The sequence below is a fragment of the Myxine glutinosa genome, chromosome 3 (genome assembly GCF_964187855.1).
Source record: "Myxine glutinosa chromosome 3, kmMyxGlut1.1, whole genome shotgun sequence".
In the NCBI taxonomy this organism is placed as follows: domain Eukaryota; kingdom Metazoa; phylum Chordata; class Myxini; order Myxiniformes; family Myxinidae; genus Myxine; species Myxine glutinosa.
Genome location: NC_136263.1, coordinates 181,702,974 through 181,722,384, shown reverse-complemented (window position 1 = coordinate 181,722,384; position 19,411 = coordinate 181,702,974). Strand labels below are relative to the sequence as shown.

General features: G+C 46.9%; 1 protein-coding gene across 5 annotated transcripts in view; it reads left to right on the top strand.

Annotated features, from left to right (window-relative positions):
- LOC137423002 (xylosyltransferase 2) overlaps positions 1–17,503 on the top strand; it is a 56,588-nt gene extending 39,085 nt beyond the window's left edge. For 3 of the 5 annotated variants that reach the window (XM_068109743.2, XM_068109744.2, XM_078774797.1), the window contains exons 9-13: positions 437–613; positions 819–1,075; positions 14,985–15,177; positions 15,562–15,895; positions 17,084–17,503. In XM_068109743.2, coding sequence (XP_067965844.1) covers positions 437–613; positions 819–1,075; positions 14,985–15,177; positions 15,562–15,895; positions 17,084–17,400 — 1,278 coding nt within the window. In that variant the 3' untranslated portion in view covers positions 17,401–17,503. Of the gene's footprint in view, positions 1–436; positions 614–818; positions 1,076–14,984; positions 15,189–15,561; positions 15,896–17,083 lie in introns of all 5 variants that reach the window. The other 2 variants (XR_013622904.1, XR_013622903.1) reach the window with 1 other exon arrangement.
- The last annotated feature ends 1,908 nt before the right edge of the window (positions 17,504–19,411 follow it).

The following is a 19,411-nucleotide window of genomic DNA, read 5'->3' as shown; positions in this document are numbered from 1 at the left end:
GGTCGCACCAGGCCATACGATCGCGCCATGCCATACGGTCGCGCTGTCTGAGCCATACGTATGGGCGTACTATCTGTGCTGTACGGTTGCGCCATCTCTGTCATACGGTCATGCCCTCTCTGCCATACGATTGTGTCATCTGTGCCATACGGTTGTGCCATCTGTGCCATACGTTTGGGCCATCTGTGCCATAGGGTCGCGCTGTCTATACCATACGGTTGCTCCGTCTGTGCCGTACGGTTATACAGTCTGTGCCATACAGTCTGCCATCTGGTCATATTACAGTGCTGTTTGACATTTAGAACATTTAATAAACGAGGATGGGTAAAAGCACTTGCAATATCAAAGTCTGCATAAGACACAGTTATCATGGAGGACAGTGCAGTTTCACAGTTTGTATGAACAATTCTGAACCTCATCTCCACCCATGCCCCAGTCGTTTTTCCACACTCTGTTGATGAATAGCGAGATTTGTACAAGTGTCGTGGACAACAACTTGAGGCTTACCAACTGGAACCGCCGTCTGGGCTGCAAGTGTCAGTACAAGCACATCGTGGACTGGTGTGGATGCTCTCCAAATGACTTCAAACCTGCGGACTACACTCGATTCAAGGTGATGCATGAACACCTACCAAGTGACGCATTCTTTATGAACCTAATGATAAATATTTTTGTGCGTTTCTCAACATTTATATTGAAGCTTCTCAATCAACTAAGGTGATTGCAGTTAAGGGAAATTGATCTCCTTTTGTATGTATCCAACGCAACGTTGCAATGTCTCTGTCTATAACCTGTCCACCACTCTCCTGATCTTGCAGCAACTTGCGAGACCCACTTTCTTTGCTCGCAAATTTGAAGCTTCAGTCAGCCAAAGCATTATTTCCTGGCTCCATACGGACCTGTACGGTTCGCTCCTCACTGACGCGACTTCACTGCTGGCTTACTGGGAGAATGAATTTGACAAAGCCGATGGTTTGAGAGTGCTCAGCGACACTGCCCTCACTTTTTATCATGCCTTCTTCCGCCTAGGCCTAGCCATCTTTGACCAAGACCAACAAAGTCCACACACCTGCAGGTGGGTGTCCGTCTATCAAGCTGCATTGTTTTGCGGCTTTGTGGGGGGAAATATATACAGAGAACCATTGCTTTTGTGAATACGACACAATAACCATGTATGAAACTAGATGGTATTCATAGAATACTTACCCTGCGCAGTGAAATTGTTGCGAGCCAACTCTTCTGTTTTTGAACATTTTTTTTCCTTTGATCCAATATGGCTGCCAGACCACGTGAGCGATGACATCATAAATTTATATTCTCTAATATAATTGTTGCATCGATCACGCTCAATACATTTCAAACTGATCAGACTAAGCGTTGTCCCTGTCGAATTATGACGTCATAATTATGGCACCAATGACGTCATCATTAACAACACCTATTCCCCATATGGAGTTTTTACAATGAGCCATGTTTCAATTTTTTCCATGCAGCGGTTTTGGAGATATAGAGGTGCAACATTTTTCAGTTTTTCCAAGATGGCGCCTGCATCACATGACCTATGGCATCATGATTATCATAAAAAATATTCTACAGGAGGACAAAAATTACATAAACAACAAAAAATATATAAATATACTACATGAACAACAAAAATTGGTTATTTAACCAATATTTTCAATGAGAATTAGAAAGAAGTGTGTTAAGGCTTGGCATGGTCGCAGTTCCAGACAACCTTGTGATCTAAACTTGGATCTGAGCCATTGTTCGTGGCAATTTCATTGGTTGGATGTGCCTTTTGTGACCAGATCTTTAATATAATCCCCCCCTGTGTATAGTAAGACAACACATTGTGTCCTATTGCAGCCTTTGGTGCAAATTTGTGAATGGATAACCAAATAGGGTCGCTGCGCAGCAGGCACTCTATAATGGTCACAACCCTTGTAGTTGTAACAACCCTAACCCTAACCCTAACCCTAAACCTAACCCTAAACCTAACCCCAACCCTAACCCTAACCCTAACCCTTGTAGTAATCGCTGGGTTGAGATAAGGGTTCATGGTTACCATTCCAGTGAAGAGCAACTATCTCCTAGGTATGCCATGTGGAATAGCTTGCCAGCTCACGTCTTGAAGGGAATTCACTATGTCTGATGACTCCTTGAGGCTTACCAACTGGAACATAACCACATAATTTGTCCACCATCTGTGTATATGCATATTAAGTACATACAGTATATATATAATTTATAATTAGTGGTCCAACCTATGACAAACTTCGTGACGTCAACGTCCACACAACGTCCACACTGTCTGCGAAGCTCTGGAAGAGCGATGTCGCAGCGCCAATCAGAAAGATGAAATTTCACATGCTGTTATAAGTGCATGGAGAAGGCTTGGTTTTTTTTCCAGCACTTATCGCTCCCAGTAAGGTGTAGCAAGGGCTGTTATGGGACACCTTACTGGCACTTATATATATAATCTACACCCCCTTAGTCTACACCCCATTTCAAAATTTTCACCTTTTCCCTTGGACCCTGGAAATAATTTGCATTAAATCTGACTTTTTACACCTTCATTTACACATCGTAACCCACAACTTCCAAGTGAAAACAAATTCTACAAATTTCAGAAAATTAATTTAAAATAGAAAACTAAAATACACTACATGACAAAAAGTATGCAGACACCCCTTCTAATTAGTGGATTCGGCTGTTTCAGCCACACCCATTGCTGACAGGTATATATAATCAAGCACACAGCCATGCAATCTCCATATACAAACATTGGCAGTAGAATGCGCCGTACTGAAGAGCTCAGTGACTTTCAACGTGACACCGTCATAGGATGCCACCTTTCCAACAAGTCAGTTCGTCAAATTTCTACCCTGCTAGAGCTGCCCCGGTCAACTGTAAGTGCTGTTATTGTGAAGTGGAAACGTCTAGGAGCAACAACAGCTCAGTCGTGAAGTGGTGGGCCACACAAGCTCACAGAACGGGACCGCCGAGTGCTGAAGCACGTAAAAATCGTCTTCCTCGGTTGAAACACTCACTGCCGAGTTCCAAACTGCTTCTGGAAGCAACGTCAGCACAACAACTGTTTGTCGGCAGCTTCATGAAATGGGTTTCCATGGCCGAGCAGCCGCACACAAGCCCAAGATCACCATGTGCAATGCCGGGCGTCGGCTGGAGTGGTGTAAAGCTTGCCACCATTGGACTCTGAAGCAGTGGAAATGCGTTCTTTGGAGTGATGCATCACACTTCACCATCTGGCAGTCCGACGAATGACTCTGGGTTTGGTGGATGCCAGGAGAACGCAACTGCCTGAATGCATAGTGCCAACTGTAAAGTTTGGTGGCTGAGGAATAATGGTCTGGGGCTGTTTTTCATGGTTCGGGCTCGGCCCCTTAGTTCCAGTGAAGGGAAATCTTAACACTGCAGCATACAATGACATTCTAGACGATTGTGTGCTTCCAACTTTGTGGCAACAGTTTGGGGAAGGCCCTTTCCTGTTTCAGCATGACAATGCCCCCTTGCACAAAGCGAGGTCCATACAGAAATGGTTTGTCGAGATCGGTGTGGAAGAACTTGACTGCCCTGCACAGAGCACTGACCACCTCAACCCCATCGAACACCTTTGGGATGGATTGGAATGCCGACAGCGAGTCAGGCCTAATCACCCAACATTAGTGCCCAACCTCACTAATGCTCTTGTGGCTGAATGGAAGTAAATCCCCACAGCAATGTTCTAACATCTAGTGGAAAGCCTTCCCAGAAGAGTGGAGACTGTTATAGCAGCAAAGGGGGGCTGGGGGGCGGGGGGACCAACCCCATATTAATGCCCATGAACTTAGAATGAGATGTGTGATGTTTGGGTCTCCACATACTTTTGGTCATGTAGTGTATCTTGGTTGGATAAGTGTCCTCACCCCCCTTATAATAGCAACTGTCATTTAGCTCAGGTAAACCAATCACCTTCAAAATCGCACACCAAGTTAATTGGCCCCTACCTGTGTTAAATTGTTGTGATTCTTATTATTTCAGAATAAAATCAGCTGTTCCTGAAGGTTTCCTCTGCTGGGCAGTGCATTTCCCAGCAAAGACTCAACCATGAGCACCAAGGAGCTTTCAAAAGATCTCCAGGATAAAGTTGTGGAAAGGCACAGATCAGGAGATGAGTATAAAAATATTTAAAGGCCTTGAATATACCTTGGAGCACAGTCAAGACAATCATCAAGAAGTGGAAGGCGTATGGCACCACTAAGACCATGCCTAGAATAGGCTGTCCCTCCAAATTGGATGACCAAGCAAGGAGGAGACTGATCAGAGAGGGCACCAAGAGGCCAATGGCAACTTTTAAAGAGCTACAGGCCTTATGGCAAAGACTGGTCACTGTGTGCATGTGACAACAATATCCCAAGCACTCCACAAGTCTGGCGTGTACAGTAGGGTGGCAAGAAGGAAGCCATTACTCAAAAAGCCCACCTTTAGTCCTGTTTGAGGTACGCAAAAACACTCTGGAGACTCTGATGCCATGTGGCAAAAGGTTTTGTGGTCTGACAACAATTTAGCCTCAATGCGAAACGTTATTTTTGGTGCAAAAGCAGCACAGCACAACACAACACAACCCTAAGTCCACCATCCCAACCGTGATGCATGATGGTGGGAGCATCATGTTATGGGGATGTTAGTCATCAGCAGGGACTGGGGCACTTGTCAGGATAGAAGTGAAAATGGATGGAGAAAAATACAGAAATATCGCAGAGGAAAACCTGCTGCCCTCTGCAAGAAAGCTGCAATTTGGACGGAAGTTCACCTTTCAGAATGACAACGACCCGAAGAACACAGCAAAAGCTACACTGGAGTGGCTATGGAACAAAATGATAAATGTTCTTGAGTGGCCCTGTCAGAGCCCCGACCTAATTCCAATCGAAAATCTGTGGCATGATTTGAAGATTCCTGTCCATCAACGCTCCTCATGCAACTTGACTGAGGTTGAGCAGTTTTGTACAGAAGAATGGGCAAATATTGTCCAATCAAGGTGTGAAAATTTGGTAGAGACCAATCCCAACAGACTCAAAGCTGTAATTGCTGTCAAAGGTGCTTCCACCTATCAAGACTCTCTGCTCACCTACACTCTTTCATTCCTCTTTTTTCCCACCTCTGGAACAAACTCCCACACTCTCTTCAATCCACCTCCTCCCTCCAGGTGTTCACCACCATCTCTTATCCGCACACTTCCCCCATCCAATTCCTTGATCTTTTCTACCCCCGTTAAAACACCCCAAATCCACCTCTTTCAATCTCCAACTTCATTCCTGAAATTCCTAGTAGTGTCAATTTGTTTTATACCGTGTACCCTCTCCCCCACCTCCAGCCCTCTCCCTCCCACAGATCTCTCAATGTCCCTGTTCTCTACTGTTGTTGTGCTTGTGTGCTTCCCTCTCTCTCCCCATCTTTTCTCCCGGTCCCTTTATCTTGTGTTTTATGTGTCCATTTATGTTTTTTGAGTTTAATGTTAGCTCTTACACGAGCCTCGATCTTGTATACAAAAAAAAAAAAAGTATGAGCTCAGGGGGGTGGACACTTATACAACACAACAACATGCATTTCAAGGCCATTTTCCCTGATAGAGCGGGGGTAAGCCTTGCGGTCCCCATGACAATCTTCTCCATTTTGCCCTATTTTCTGCATCTCCCCTTGTTAACCCCCTTGCCCGCATTTCTTCTTCCACCATCTTTAGCCATCTAGGCAAGGGTGAACACTTATACAACCAATATATTTTAGTTTTGTATTTTTAATTAATTTTCTGAAATTTGTAGAATTTTTTTTTCACTTGGAAATTGTGGGTTACGATGTGTAAATGTTATGCGCCATCGGTAGATTTGTGCTATCGGCCGATCACGCTGCGCTATCAATGGATCCATCGTTCGTGCAGGCATCGATCGATCGCATTTGTGACCAGCTTGTGAGATAATTAATTGCATCCTTTGTTTGTCCTGTCTTTGTTCTAGTGACCAGAAAGTTAATTGATTGCACAACTTTTAGGTCATTTTCATGGGTTGCTGGCACATCACTGGCCTATAAAATGGGCCCTCTTTCTCCTGTTTGTCATACACTTCCCAGTGAGTGATAGACGAGATACAACTTGGATTATAACTTCAGACGACGTATGCAGGAAATAGCCGAAAGCGCGATAGAGCGCGATTGATCGATGCCTGCGCCATCTACCAATGTCTGCACGAACGATGGATCCATTGATAGCGCAGCACGATCGGTCGATAGCGCAAATCTACCGATGGCGCATAACATAAATAAAGGTGGAAAAAGTCTGATTTAATGCAATTTAATTCCAGGCGATAAGGCAACAAAAGGTGAACATTTTGAAAGGGGGTGTAGACTTTCTATAGGCGGTATATACAGTATAAACAGTATATGTACACATATATGTATGTACACATATATGTATGTATGTATATATATATATATATATATATATATATATATATATATATATATATATATATATATATATATATATATATATATATATATATATATATTGTTGCGGATATGAGATTGGCCTCCATCCATATCCGCTTGTAAATATTCCCCTATTTCCCCAATACTTCCCAACTATCCCCAATCCCCCATTCCCTAGTCCCATTGTCTGTAAACAACACTCTGTAGACCCGACCTTCCCCTATTTCCCCCATTAAATGTCGCATCCAGGTCCACCGCATCTCACGTAGACAACTATAGGACATCTTGCTAGTTATTCTTAGTCTATGTCAGTTAAGGACTCGTTTCCATTAATTCTGACTCTTCGTTGCACCAGAATGTGATTGTATGGCACCGTTAGAAAGTTTAGGACCTCCCAATACCTCCCCGCAGCTCTTCCTCATGGTACAACAACAACAACAACAACAGCGGCGGTGGCGCGGGGAGTGTGCGTCCTCACTCCGGCTTGGTTAGCCGCCATTGAACATGTGCTCCGACGGGGTTACCACGCAGGGGCTCGCTGTCAGCTCCTCGTCAAGGGCGGAGCCCGGTAACCCCCCGCACCCAATAGAAGCGGCGGACCGATTCCATCTGGGGCGGAGCTAACGAGCCGAGGGCGTGTCACTCCCCGCTGGGCATGCGCAGGAAGAGGGAGGTGACGTCAGATGCGCCCTCAGCTTGGAGAGAGAAGACGCCACCTCCGAGCGCTGAAATACCTCCCCGCATCTCTGGACCGGACCGTGTTGATTCTGCCCCTGAGCCAAGGTGCACCTTGTGCTATCGACTGCCTGTCCTTCCTTGCCATCAATCCCTGTGTAAGTCAGTCTTGTCCCGTTTGTCTGTGGTCTGTCGGGGATAAGATAAGACTGTGTCTAAGTGCCCATCTTTTCTGTGCTTTACCTCTTACCGTGTAATCTACCCGTTTCTGCATCACCAATTATATCCTCCTCCGGAGGTCTTGAGAACTGTACCCCTTGTGTCGTTGCATTAATCCCAGCCGTTGTGTCCTTTCCTTCATTGATTTAGCATAGCGCGATTTGGTCAACGTTCGAGTGGAATCGGGTGAGTTGGGGAAGAATCGGGGTAAACTGTGCGAACACGGCGGCCATTCCGCTCGGTCAAGCAACATCTTAAGTCGTGTCCGTAACAATTGGTTGTCAGGAGTTGGATTCGGACCTGGGACTAAATTTGTTAGGCCCAAATTTTGGACACCAATTGTGTTATTGGCTGCAACAATTGGTGTCGAGGAGTGAGATCGGACCCGAAGCGCGCTTCACGCGCTCGAAATTATTAACGGCGAAATTTGATTTTGTTTTACAAAAATAAAAACCCGAATTTTGAAAGTCGCGCTATGGCGGATCAAGACGGCTGGGTTCCGGTAGAGGAGAGTGAGGCAGGGTCGATCCAGGACCAAATTGAGGGACATGAGGGACATGAGGAGAGCGAAGCAGTGAGGGCGGCAGACGCACAAAATGGCGTCCTCGCGCACGAGGTTGCGGGCGCGCAAAATGGCGCCTCGCACATTGCTACGGCGGCCGCACCCGCTGCACAAGTGGGAGGGATGGCCCAAATGCAGGCCCTCATGGAGCAATTTATGGTACAAATGCAGGCGTCCCTCAACCTGCAGAGTGAGCAAATGAGGGCTCAGAGTGAGCAAATGGGGGTAATGGGGAACCGGATGGAGGCTCAGAGTGAGCAAATGGGGGTAATGAGGGACGAAGCGAGGGGTACCGGTGAGGGGTTAGACAATAATTTTAAGGGATTAGACAAGAAATTTGGGAAGTTAGACGACAAATTTGAGGGGTTAGACAACGGGATAAAAGAGGTGAAAAATGGGTTAATGGGGGTAGAAAACAGAATGGCCGTTCAGGAGAATCAAATGGAAGGGATGAGAAAGGGGTTAGAGGGGTTAGAAAACAGTATGGAAGGCAAATTGAGGGACATGAGGGACCAAGCGGAAAGGGAAGTTAAACAAATGGGGCAGCAGATAGAGGGGGTCAGAATGGGGGTAGAAACTAAATTGGATGCTCACAGGGAGGAAATGGAGCAGATGAGGGTGGCATCTGGGCAGGAGATGCAAGTGATGGGAGAAGAGATCAGAAGAGGTGTGAGTGAGGAGGTCGGAGGAGTGCGCGAGGAGGTGAGGCACTGTAAGGAGCGCATGGAGAAGGAGGTGAGAAAGGGGACTGTAAAGTTACAAGGGGGCATAGAGGACCTGACGCAGGAGGTGGAACAGCTGACGGTGGGACAGACTGAGTTAGTGGAGCAGGTACAAAGGAACACTGCGGTACTAGGAGGGTTAAAAGCGACACAGAAAGAACTAAAAGACGACTTGATAGCGACGAAGAGGGAATGTCAGATGGTACGTGAGGGACTGACAACGAGGTTGGACGAGGTGACAGAGGTAATGGAGACGAAGGACCGGCAGGTGAGGACGCACATAGAAACGGTCAAGGTGGCCTTGGAGGACGAGCTTGAGGAGACGTACCGGGAAATAAAAGAGGTGAAGCAGAAATTAGAAGAAGTGGAAGAAGGGGTGAGCGAAATTAAGAAGCGACGGAGAGGGGATAAGAAAGAGATAAAAGAGGAAGTAAAAGAATTGGTCCAAAGTCTGTGTTCGGATCGTGATGATGTGCTCATTAACCGGATGAGGGATTCGCAGGTGATGGAGGAGAAGCGAAGAGGAAGAGGACCCGGTGTAAGTGGTGACCAATATGGTCGTGCGTATGATGCGCCAGGTGATTTAATGAGCTTGGGGGTCGAGATGGACCCGGGTGTTCGTGAGAGGCCGTTGGTGAAGTGTGCGCCAGGTCTGGTGTGCGAAAAAGGAGGTGTGCGAGAAAGTCCGACTCTGGGGTGTGTGAGGAAAAAGTGTGTGCCAAGGAGTGAGGGTGTTGTCGAGAGTGAGTCGGTCGTAGCGCGTGTGCAAGGGAGCACATGGAAGCGCGTAGTGAGGAGTGTTACAGAGGGTGTAACGGGAGAGTGTGCGCGAGAAAGGTGTGTAACGGACAGGTGCATGAGGAAAGAGTGCGCTGTCGAGAGTAAGGGTGAGTGCGCGACCGAGAGTGGAGGTGAGAGTAGTGAGAGTGACATGGAGCGTGAGTTGGTTGTGACAGGTGAGCGAGGATGTACACCTGGCATGGAAGGATGCACACCTGGAATGGTAGAGCGTGTGTGGGAATGCACACTTGAGTTGGTCGTAAGTCACGTGGTTGGGTGTGCGAGTGAAAGCACACCTGTGATTGTCACAGAGGAGGTGACCGAGGAGGGGGCGCGAAGAGGTGTGTTGGTGAGGTGTGCGACCAACGAATGTGTGCCAAGGTGTTCGGTGGTCAGGTGTGTGACCAAGTCTGTGGGCGGAATGAGTGTACCGAGGTGTGTAAGGAAAGGTACGAGGAGCATGGGAACAGCTGGAGGTATGAGCAAGAAAGGGGTAGCGTATGCATGTAAGCATGCAGGTGAAGCATCGACGGTAACCGGGTTAGAGGTTAGAACGACTTATAGCCGAATCGGGCCCTCGGTGCGTGCCGGGCTTTGCGTGCCGCGAGGACCAGCGGGGATCCGAGCCACGGCGGGTTCGAAAGGACCGCCGTACGCGATCCACGCTGGGCCTCGCTTTGAACGGCCGCGTCCGTGCTCCACTAGGCGGAGCTGGCAGCCCAATAGGAAGGGTCGTCATGGCGACCACTTTTTGTTGAGGCATTCCGGCAGGTCGAGCTCGGACCATGGGATGGCTCCGTGCCGAGATGGTGCGTGGGACCTCGGCCCGGGTAAACCTCCTTCCCTGCACCGAATGCGGGACGTATCCAGCCGCTGGCACCAAACAACCCGCATTCATGGCTTGGCTGTACGAAGCCGAGCTTTAGAAGTTAATTGGCGCACCGAGAGGCATTAATAAGTAGACGGGTGATGAGGTTAGTGTTTTGGACCCAAAATTAGAAAAAAACAAAATTTGATGATTGGCAAAGGATTGGCAGTAATGATTGGCAGATGATGGGTAGTGATTGGCAAATTTTTGATTTGTTGAAATTTGATGTGCAAAATTGGTAGTGGGAGATGCCCGATGTGGTGGGATGGCAACTCTGTCATCCCTCACAAGGTGGGGCAAATGCGCTATAGCTTATGGGGTGTATGGCAGTGGAAACTAGCCCGGGTGGGTTAGGTTATATTGTTAGGGCCCTAGAAGATGACATTAGGTAACGTTAAGATTAGTTAGTGACAAGGATACCTGTAGAGGGGACGCAGGTAGATTAGCGTGGATGATAATGACGAGGGAGCGCAATAGTTTAAAGGGACGACTGGGAAGCGCAAGTTTCAGAGGGGAGTAGTTAGATGAGATGATGCTGTGTGAGAACTGAACAGGTGTATGGAGCAGTGTATGGAGCAGTGTATGAGTGGTGAGTGTTGTGGATCAGCACGAATGCGCTTTGGGGAGAGAAGGGTGCAGGTGGCACCAGGTGTGAGAGCACAGGTGTGCAAGTACAGGTGTGTGGAATATATGGGGCAGAGAATGACTGGTGTGGAGAGAGTTGGAGTAAGTGGTACGGAGTGGTGTGCATGGTGCGAAGGTGTGGATGGGGGAAGAGTGGACCCCTTTTCACGAGTACCCGGGGCGGGTAGTGTAAGTGTTAGGTAGAGGGTATAGGTAAATTGTGGTTGGATATTGGCATTTGTGGTGCGGTTGCAGAATGGTATTGTGGATGGGTGCATTAGTGTTGTGGAAATGGCTGGGCGTGTAGCCTGTTAGTGTGTGTAGTTGGTTTGGGCACTCCACCACTGTGAGGATGTCGGCCAGGTGAGGCCGCAGGTGGGCTCTGGGAGCCGTTGGTGTCAGTGGGTGCCTGAGGATCCCGCGGGTGTGGATCGGGCAGCCCGTGCCAGAGAGGGCACTGAGGGGGTGAGAGTGTGAGAGGGCCTTCCCCAGTTAGTTAGGTTAGGGTGAGGAGCAGGTAAGCTCGGGTGGCAACTACAGTGGTGGAGGTGTGCAGGTGGGTAGACCTGCTGGGAGAGCTACACGTCACAGCCCAGAAATTGTGCGAGGGCACCGAGAGATGAATCGGGGGAGTGAGACCCCAAATTGAGAGGCACCACAGTTTGGTCAATGGGAATTGGTTTTTAGAACCCATAGTGTAAGTTGGCCAATGGATTGGCAGGGAAAGACCCCAGGTAATGTAAAGTTGTTAGTCATTTAGGAAATAGTTAGGATTGATGAACCTGTCGCACCATACGCAGCCACTTACCTGGGGTGATGATGATGACTCCACACCTGCGTTTTCTTTGTTCTGTGTTGCAGGAAGGGGAGAATTGCTGTGTGGATTTGTGAGACGCATCACGACGTGGATGAGACATTGGGGTGATTCCATCTCTCCCTCCCTAGGAGGGACTGATGATGAATTGGTGATGGCAAATTTTGATGCTGAATTGGAGATGGCAAATTTTGATGTTGAGTTGGAGATGGCAAATTTTGATGTTGAGTTGGAAATGGCAAATTTGATTGGTTAGGAGGGAGAGAAGACGAATTTGGTTTATGGGAGGAACGGGGAAGACAGTAGGGACGTTTGTTGATGTGTAAAGTAGATGTTTATGGGTAGTGTTGTGTTTTGTGGATACAGTAAGGGGTAAGGGAGGGGCAATGTAGGTTACCTGGTGGGGGGGGGGGGGGCGTACGGTAGGAACGTACCTGTCTCACCTGGTTCCCATGTGCCCCCAGTGTGCATTACCTTGTATTGCGTGCACTTTTGCGCCCTTACCACCTTACTCACTTGTCTTCTTTTTGTCTCCCACCTCCGAGGATCTGGCTTTGGGGCAGAGAGAGAGGAGAGAGAGGTGCTGGCTCTGCAGTTGTGGGCCTGTACTTTCGCTGCTTGCTGCCTGGATCGATACACCATATGGACCGCAATTTTTGTGGCCGCCCACCATGGACCGCAGTTCTTCTGCGGGCAAGCACCACCCGTGGATGGACCTATGGGTCAACGTGGCACCTATGCCATACAGGTGAACCACTTTTAGTTGGCCCCCCTGACGGCCACAATTTAGAAATGGACGCGGTTGGCGCCTTTCTTTATTTCTAAGGAAGCCAGAAGGCCAAGTGCTCCATGAAGGCAAGACCAGCGGCAGAACATCGGCCGGCTGCGACACCACCGGTGACTATGAACACTTTATTGGTGCACCGGATGGTGCTGACTGTACATGATGGGGTGGTGCTTTTGGTGCTTGAACGGGGTGCTCTGCACATTATTAAAGGCCGTAGGGCCACAGAGCACTCGTGGGTTGGTGTATCGATGCTGGCATGCATGCTCTCTCTATGCATAACATCTGCATGTGTTCCTCAAAGAACAGGTCCTGGATCGTAGTGTAAATATCAGTCTTGTGTAAATAATGCTCCCTACCGGCTGTATGTTTAGTTTGAGGATTCTTTCCGCGATTCGGTTATCCTGTGGGTGTGTTTCTGTGAGGAGAAGGGTGCAACGTCGCAGGGGGACATATTTACTCATTTGTAAACATCTGTAAAACTGTCGCACTCAGGGTTGAGTTAATAGTAGAGGGAACTACATCTGAGTGCCACACTAAAGTAAGTAAAAATTTATCGGGTCGGGAACGCCCCGAGGTAGAGAAGGGTGCAATGTTGCGGATATGAGATTGGCCTCCATCCATATCCGCTTGTAAATATTCCCCTATTTCCCCAATACTTCCCAACTATCCCCAATCCCCCATTCCCTAGTCCCATTGTCTGTAAACAACACTCTGTAGACCCGACCTTCCCCTATTTCCCCCATTAAATGTCGCATCCAGGTCCACCGCATCTCACGTAGACAACTATAGGACATCTTGCTAGTTATTCTTAGTCTATGTCAGTTAAGGACTCGTTTCCATTAATTCTGACTCTTCGTTGCACCAGAATGTGATTGTATGGCACCGTTAGAAAGTTTAGGACCTCCCAATACCTCCCCGCAGCTCTTCCTCATGGTACAACAACAACAACAACAGCGGCGGCGGCGCGGGGAGTGTGCGTCCTCACTCCGGCTTGGTTAGCCGCCATTGAACATGTGCTCCGACGGGGTTACCATGCAGGGGCTCGCTGTCAGCTCCTCGTCAAGGGCGGAGCCCGGTAACCCCCCGCACCCAATAGAAGCGGCGGACCGATTCCATCTGGGGCGGAGCTAACGAGCCGAGGGCGTGTCACTCCCCGCTGGGCATGCGCAGGAAGAGGGAGGTGACGTCAGATGCGCCCTCAGCTTGGAGAGAGAAGACGCCACCTCCGAGCGCTGAAATACCTCCCCGCATCTCTGGACCGGACCGTGTTGATTCTGCCCCTGAGCCAAGGTGCACCTTGTGCTATCGACTGCCTGTCCTTCCTTGCCATCAATCCCTGTGTAAGTCAGTCTTGTCCCGTTTGTCTGTGGTCTGTCGGGGATAAGATAAGACTGTGTCTAAGTGCCCATCTTTTCTGTGCTTTACCTCTTACCGTGTAATCTACCCGTTTCTGCATCACCAATTATATCCTCCTCCGGAGGTCTTGAGAACTGTACCCCTTGTGTCGTTGCATTAATCCCAGCCGTTGTGTCCTTTCCTTCATTGATTTAGCATAGCGCGATTTGGTCAACGTTCGAGTGGAATCGGGTGAGTTGGGGAAGAATCGGGTAAACTGTGCGAACACGGCGGCCATTCCGCTCGGTCAAGCAACATCTTAAGTCGTGTCCGTAACAATATATATATATATATATATATATATATATATATATATATATATATATATATATATATATATATTAGCTGTTGGTTTTGTCGAGTTTATTTGGAGTACCGATAGGAGATGCAGATAGGCTTTGCATTTTCAGATGCTTTCTAGTTACCCTCGCCTGAGGAGAGGGTATTGTATTTGAGTCCGTTTGTCTGTCTGTTTGTTTGTCCGCACAGAATAAATATGATTTTCTCTGCAACCGTTGGTCTGATTGACAGGAAATTTTCACCATATGTGCACCTCCACCTGTAGAATATTGTAATGATAATGATGACGTCATAGATCACGTGGTTCGGCCGCCATCTTGGGAAAACCGAAAAACCTCTATCTCCGAAAGCACTGAATAGAAAAAATTGAGACGGCTTATTGTGAAGAACTCTCCATGAGGAATAAAATATGCTAATGATGATGTCATAGGTGCCTCCATTATGACATCATAATTCGACAAGTACAAAACTTCCTCCGATCAAGATGAAATTTCTTGAACATCATCTCGGGATAAATTGGTGGAGAAAAAATATATATGCTGACGTCATCGGTCACGTAGTTCGGCCGCCATATTTGTAAGACAAAAGCCTTAAAAACCACTGAAAACATGTCCTGGTGAGGGTCTGCAATTTCTGATTGCTCTTTCTAGTTAATATTGTACTTGCAACTTTCATGAATAATTACTTGTGAAGGATAATCGCACCCACCATGTTTTGGTTGTGTGTTTATTGATCTGTTCAACGGGCAATGGCGGCAGCTTTGCGGCAGTCGGGCATCCTTCAATGGTGCACCTATACTTTTGGGAAGACCGTTTCCAGGGCTACTTGGTGCAGCAGTCCGCTATGTGCCAGTCCACGGGGAAGTTGGAGGAACTGGAGGCTCTGCTTACTCGGAAAGCTCTCTACCAGGTCCATAAGCCCACCCTTCTGCCACGACTGCTGAGGGTCGAGGTACGTCTCAGGTAAAGCTCAAGTTATGTGAAACTACTTCTTTATCATTGCATTTGTTTTGAAGTTCGGGAATTCTATATATTACACGTGCAAAATGGCAGATTCTGTGCACCTACTCCTCCTCATATGTCCCATACTTATCAGTCTCCCACCATTCCTTCTACGCTTATTTCTGCCAATCTCCTTTCCTTCTCTCCTCACTGCTTCCCAACTACCCTACCCTTCCCAATCTTCCCCTATTCTGACCACAAGGTGATACAGTTGAACCAGTTGCAAAAGTTACCGACAATTTGTGTGAACAAAAGCAGACGTTAAGATGATAATGATCGTTCACTTTTGTTGCTTATTTCTCGTATGTAATTACATAACAAGTTGTACCTTCAGGTTGGCTCTGGTTGGGACCCCAAAGAAAGACTCTTTCGTAACTTTGGTGGACTCCTTGGTCCATACGATGAACCAGCCTCAGTCCAGTGGTGGCGTGCTGGTCCCAACTGCTCAACTACTGTGGTGTGGCTGGACCCTATGCACGTGATCGCTTCAGCGTATGAGGTGCGTGTCGATCAAGGTGTCGAGGTGAGCCACCACCGGCCTCTCCTGAAGAAGCCGCTACGTCCTGGTGCCTGGAGTCTTCGTATCCTCCAAGGCTGGGAGCTCATTGCCGAGACGACCTTCTTGGTGCTACCTCTTACTTTCAGAAAGGGACAGCCAATGAATCAAGGTGATTTGAAGCTTGAGGTGCTTCTTTCAAATGGTTTACAGATTGTAGGTATTGTTGGAGCAAACGTGACGTATGCAATGGGAAGAAAGTCTCAAATGCAAACCCTCTGATAGAAGGTTAAATATTATATGTTTGAGTTCCACTAATACTACCACTTCAATGGCCCCAATTATTAAATTATTCCTACCTTCTTCCCGGCTCAGCCCAAGTCGTACACCAATCTGCTGGCCAGGCCTGATGTTCAAATGCATCTCGTAGGAATTTCTAATTTATTCAGAGTGCTGGTGGCAACTCGTCGATTCTTTGCAAACAAACCACGGGATATTTAACCTCCACCAACAAGTAATGCTGGCAAATGAGACACCTGGCTTGATGTCCTGAAACGTTGGTAACTTCATTTACCTCCTAATTGTCGAGGAGCAGGCCAGAGACAATGTGCTCGCGTGGCAGCTGACACTTGTTGCTAACAGCTTGTGCAGCAATTGCTGGGGTGAGACTCAATCTGTGCCTTGCTTCCCAGTGAATGCTTTGTCTTGCAAAACAGACATCTTCTGGCACCCCTGCTTTCTGTGATTAAATTGTGTGTCTTATTGACCTTCTAGTAAATGAATGTCCTTCTAGTAAATGCTCGGTGTTATCTGACCAGAAGTCTGCATCATTAATGTTCTCCCAGAAGCTCCTCGTCCCCCTTTAACCCTCCTCCCTACCACTTCAAAGACAGCCTTCTTGTTCCTTTGTCCTCATTCACTATAAAGGGAGTGAATTCGGCCGAATCAACAGATCTACTGGAAACGTTCTGTGTTGAGTCCGTGGTTGCATATGCCGGCATAGTACTGTTAACTTTGTTGTATTATATTTGAGTAAATCTTCTCCTGATCATAAATCTTCAACCAAATCGTTGCTAGTGTGTGCGGATATTCGATATGTATACATTTTTCTTCGACAGTGGTTGATGTAAGGTGACGTTAGCTGGCTTCCAAGCAGATGGAAGATGAACTCGGGCAAATGATAGTGAATAGAGCGGAATGTTTGGGAAGTACAAGATGGCTTTTGATTAAATCCGTCAGACAAGCGATGGGGGAATAAAATTTCTCGTAACTTTTGGTTCTGGCCATGTCGTCCTCATGGAATAACAATTGTTTATCCATGCCAATGGAAGTTTATTTCTTTTCCTCTCTTATTTGCTAGACCAAGTGAGCCAAGCAAATATGGGCCCACCGGGCAATTCCTACGGGGAGAGCGACTTGCGGTGGTTGTTGCGGTTGCTCGGACTACCTGCATCACCGACCACAATACCTACCCATCTGCCACCTCTGCTTCCTTGGCTCGACAGACTCTTGCGAGGCTTCTGGCAACCGGCGGGGCTCTGTGCTCTGTCTCCATCAGGATGCCCACATTTGCCACGGTGCACAGTGACCAGCTGGAGTTCTCATTACCCAGACCTCAAGTCACAGCTTGGGCCTGTCGGACCAGATGGCCGACTCACCTGGAATGTACAAGATTGATTCTTCGTATTTGCAGAATAAAGATGCCAAAGAAGAAGAAATGTGCTGCAGGCACACAATGGACCTGCTATGAAGGTTCATTCAATAAAGAGCCGGAATTGTCGAGGCAGGCCATCCACCCTGGCTTTTGATTGGAGGATTTATTGTAGGCACATCGTGTCATCCCCATCATGAAACATGTACTGGAAGACTCAAAGTGAAGTTTTTAATTTTTTTTCCCCACCAGGACGAAAGGACATGCAGAAAGCAATTTACAACTTGAAAGCAAAAACGCATTAATATCTTCCATTTTTATCTAATTGTGAAAGAAAAGGAACCAAACCTTTGACTATGCGTGAGCCTGCCTAGCGTTGGCTGCAATAAAATGATATGAACTCAAACAAGCATGGCTTATTCAAATTGGTAGGCACTGCTTGGAATTTGACTGCAAGAACTCATCTACGTGACATCACCTTTGACCTTTGTGCAGGAATCAGTCCAAAGGTGCACAACACTATCAGCAATGCAAAAGTTTGAAGATGACGTCATTATGATGATGCTTTCCACATATTTTGTGTGGCTTAAAATGTCGATTTTGCTGGAGAGCAAGTGTAGGCCAGAGCATACTATTGAGCTTGAGGAGCTACAAGTACAACCTGCATGGAAAAAAATGGGTAACATATCCTGAAAACAATACATATTTATTGTCCTGACAACAATACAAACTCGAAAGCATCTGAAAATGCAAAGCCCATCAGCGTCCGTTTGTATTCAGACATGTTCTTCTTCCATATGCTCAAAATAACGAAAACAGTTAAAAAAATATATACAAAATGAAAATTGATGATTTAATGCAGCCATGACCGTTTGATCTTAAAAAAAAACAACAAAAAAAAAACATTCGACTCATACCCTTTCATTAGTGAACCAATTTAGTGACCTGATATGCAAATTATTTAGATTTCAGGTCAATCGGGTGAAAATTGATTTTACGCAACCTTGACCTTTGGATCTAAAAAAAAAACAAGTACAAAAAGTTTTAATTAAAACAAAAGCCGCGTCGATGTTACACAATGCCTAGATGCAGCTGTGCCTATAACGTCGATGTTATAGGCACAGGACATTCCTATCGATTCGATTACTTGATGTTATTTTTGTGCAAAGTGAAAATATATCTCGGCAATTTCCCGTGTGTGGCGACGAATTTTTAATATATCTCGGCATTTTCCCGTCTGTTATTTCAGGCGGTGTATGACTGACCATACCGCGATGTAAAAAAAAAAAAATCTCGGCAATTTCCCGTGTGTGGCGACACGTGAACGAAGCTATGCTCCTCTCTCCACATTATTGTGACGACGTATAAATTAAATATTTCATCGTGACGATTGTCATCAAATGGACGAATTTTTAATATATCTCGGCATTTTCCCGTCTGTTATTTCAGGCGGTGTATGACTGACCATGCCGTGATTGTAAAAAAATATATCTCGGCAATTTCCCGTATGTGGCGACACGTGAACGAAGCTATGCTCCTCTCTCCACATTATTGTGACGACGTATAAATTAAATATTTCATCGTGACGATTGTCATCAAATGGACGAATTTTTAATATATCTCTGCATTTTCCCGTCTGTTATTTCGGGCGGTGTATGACTGACCATGCCGCGATTTAAACAAAATATATCTCAATGGACTTGAAGTTACAGGCCTTTGAGAATTCATTTCGTTCTATAAAGGGCAACTTTCATCGGATTTTCTTCCCGTTTTTTTTCAACCGAGTCTAAAACTATGTTAGCGACTGTGAAAAATGAAATGATATATCCCTGGTGTTGGGCTAGCGGCTAGGGTGCCGGCTTAGGATCCTAGGATCCTGGGTTCGAATCTCGGTCGATCGCCGAATTAATGCCAGGGGGGTTGACTCAGCCTGTCATCCTTCTGAGGTCGGCTAATTGAGTACCAGCTCACTGGTAATTCCCTGTTTGTCGTTGAAGGCGGCAAAAAGGGTTGGCGTCAGGAAAGGCATCTGGCCGT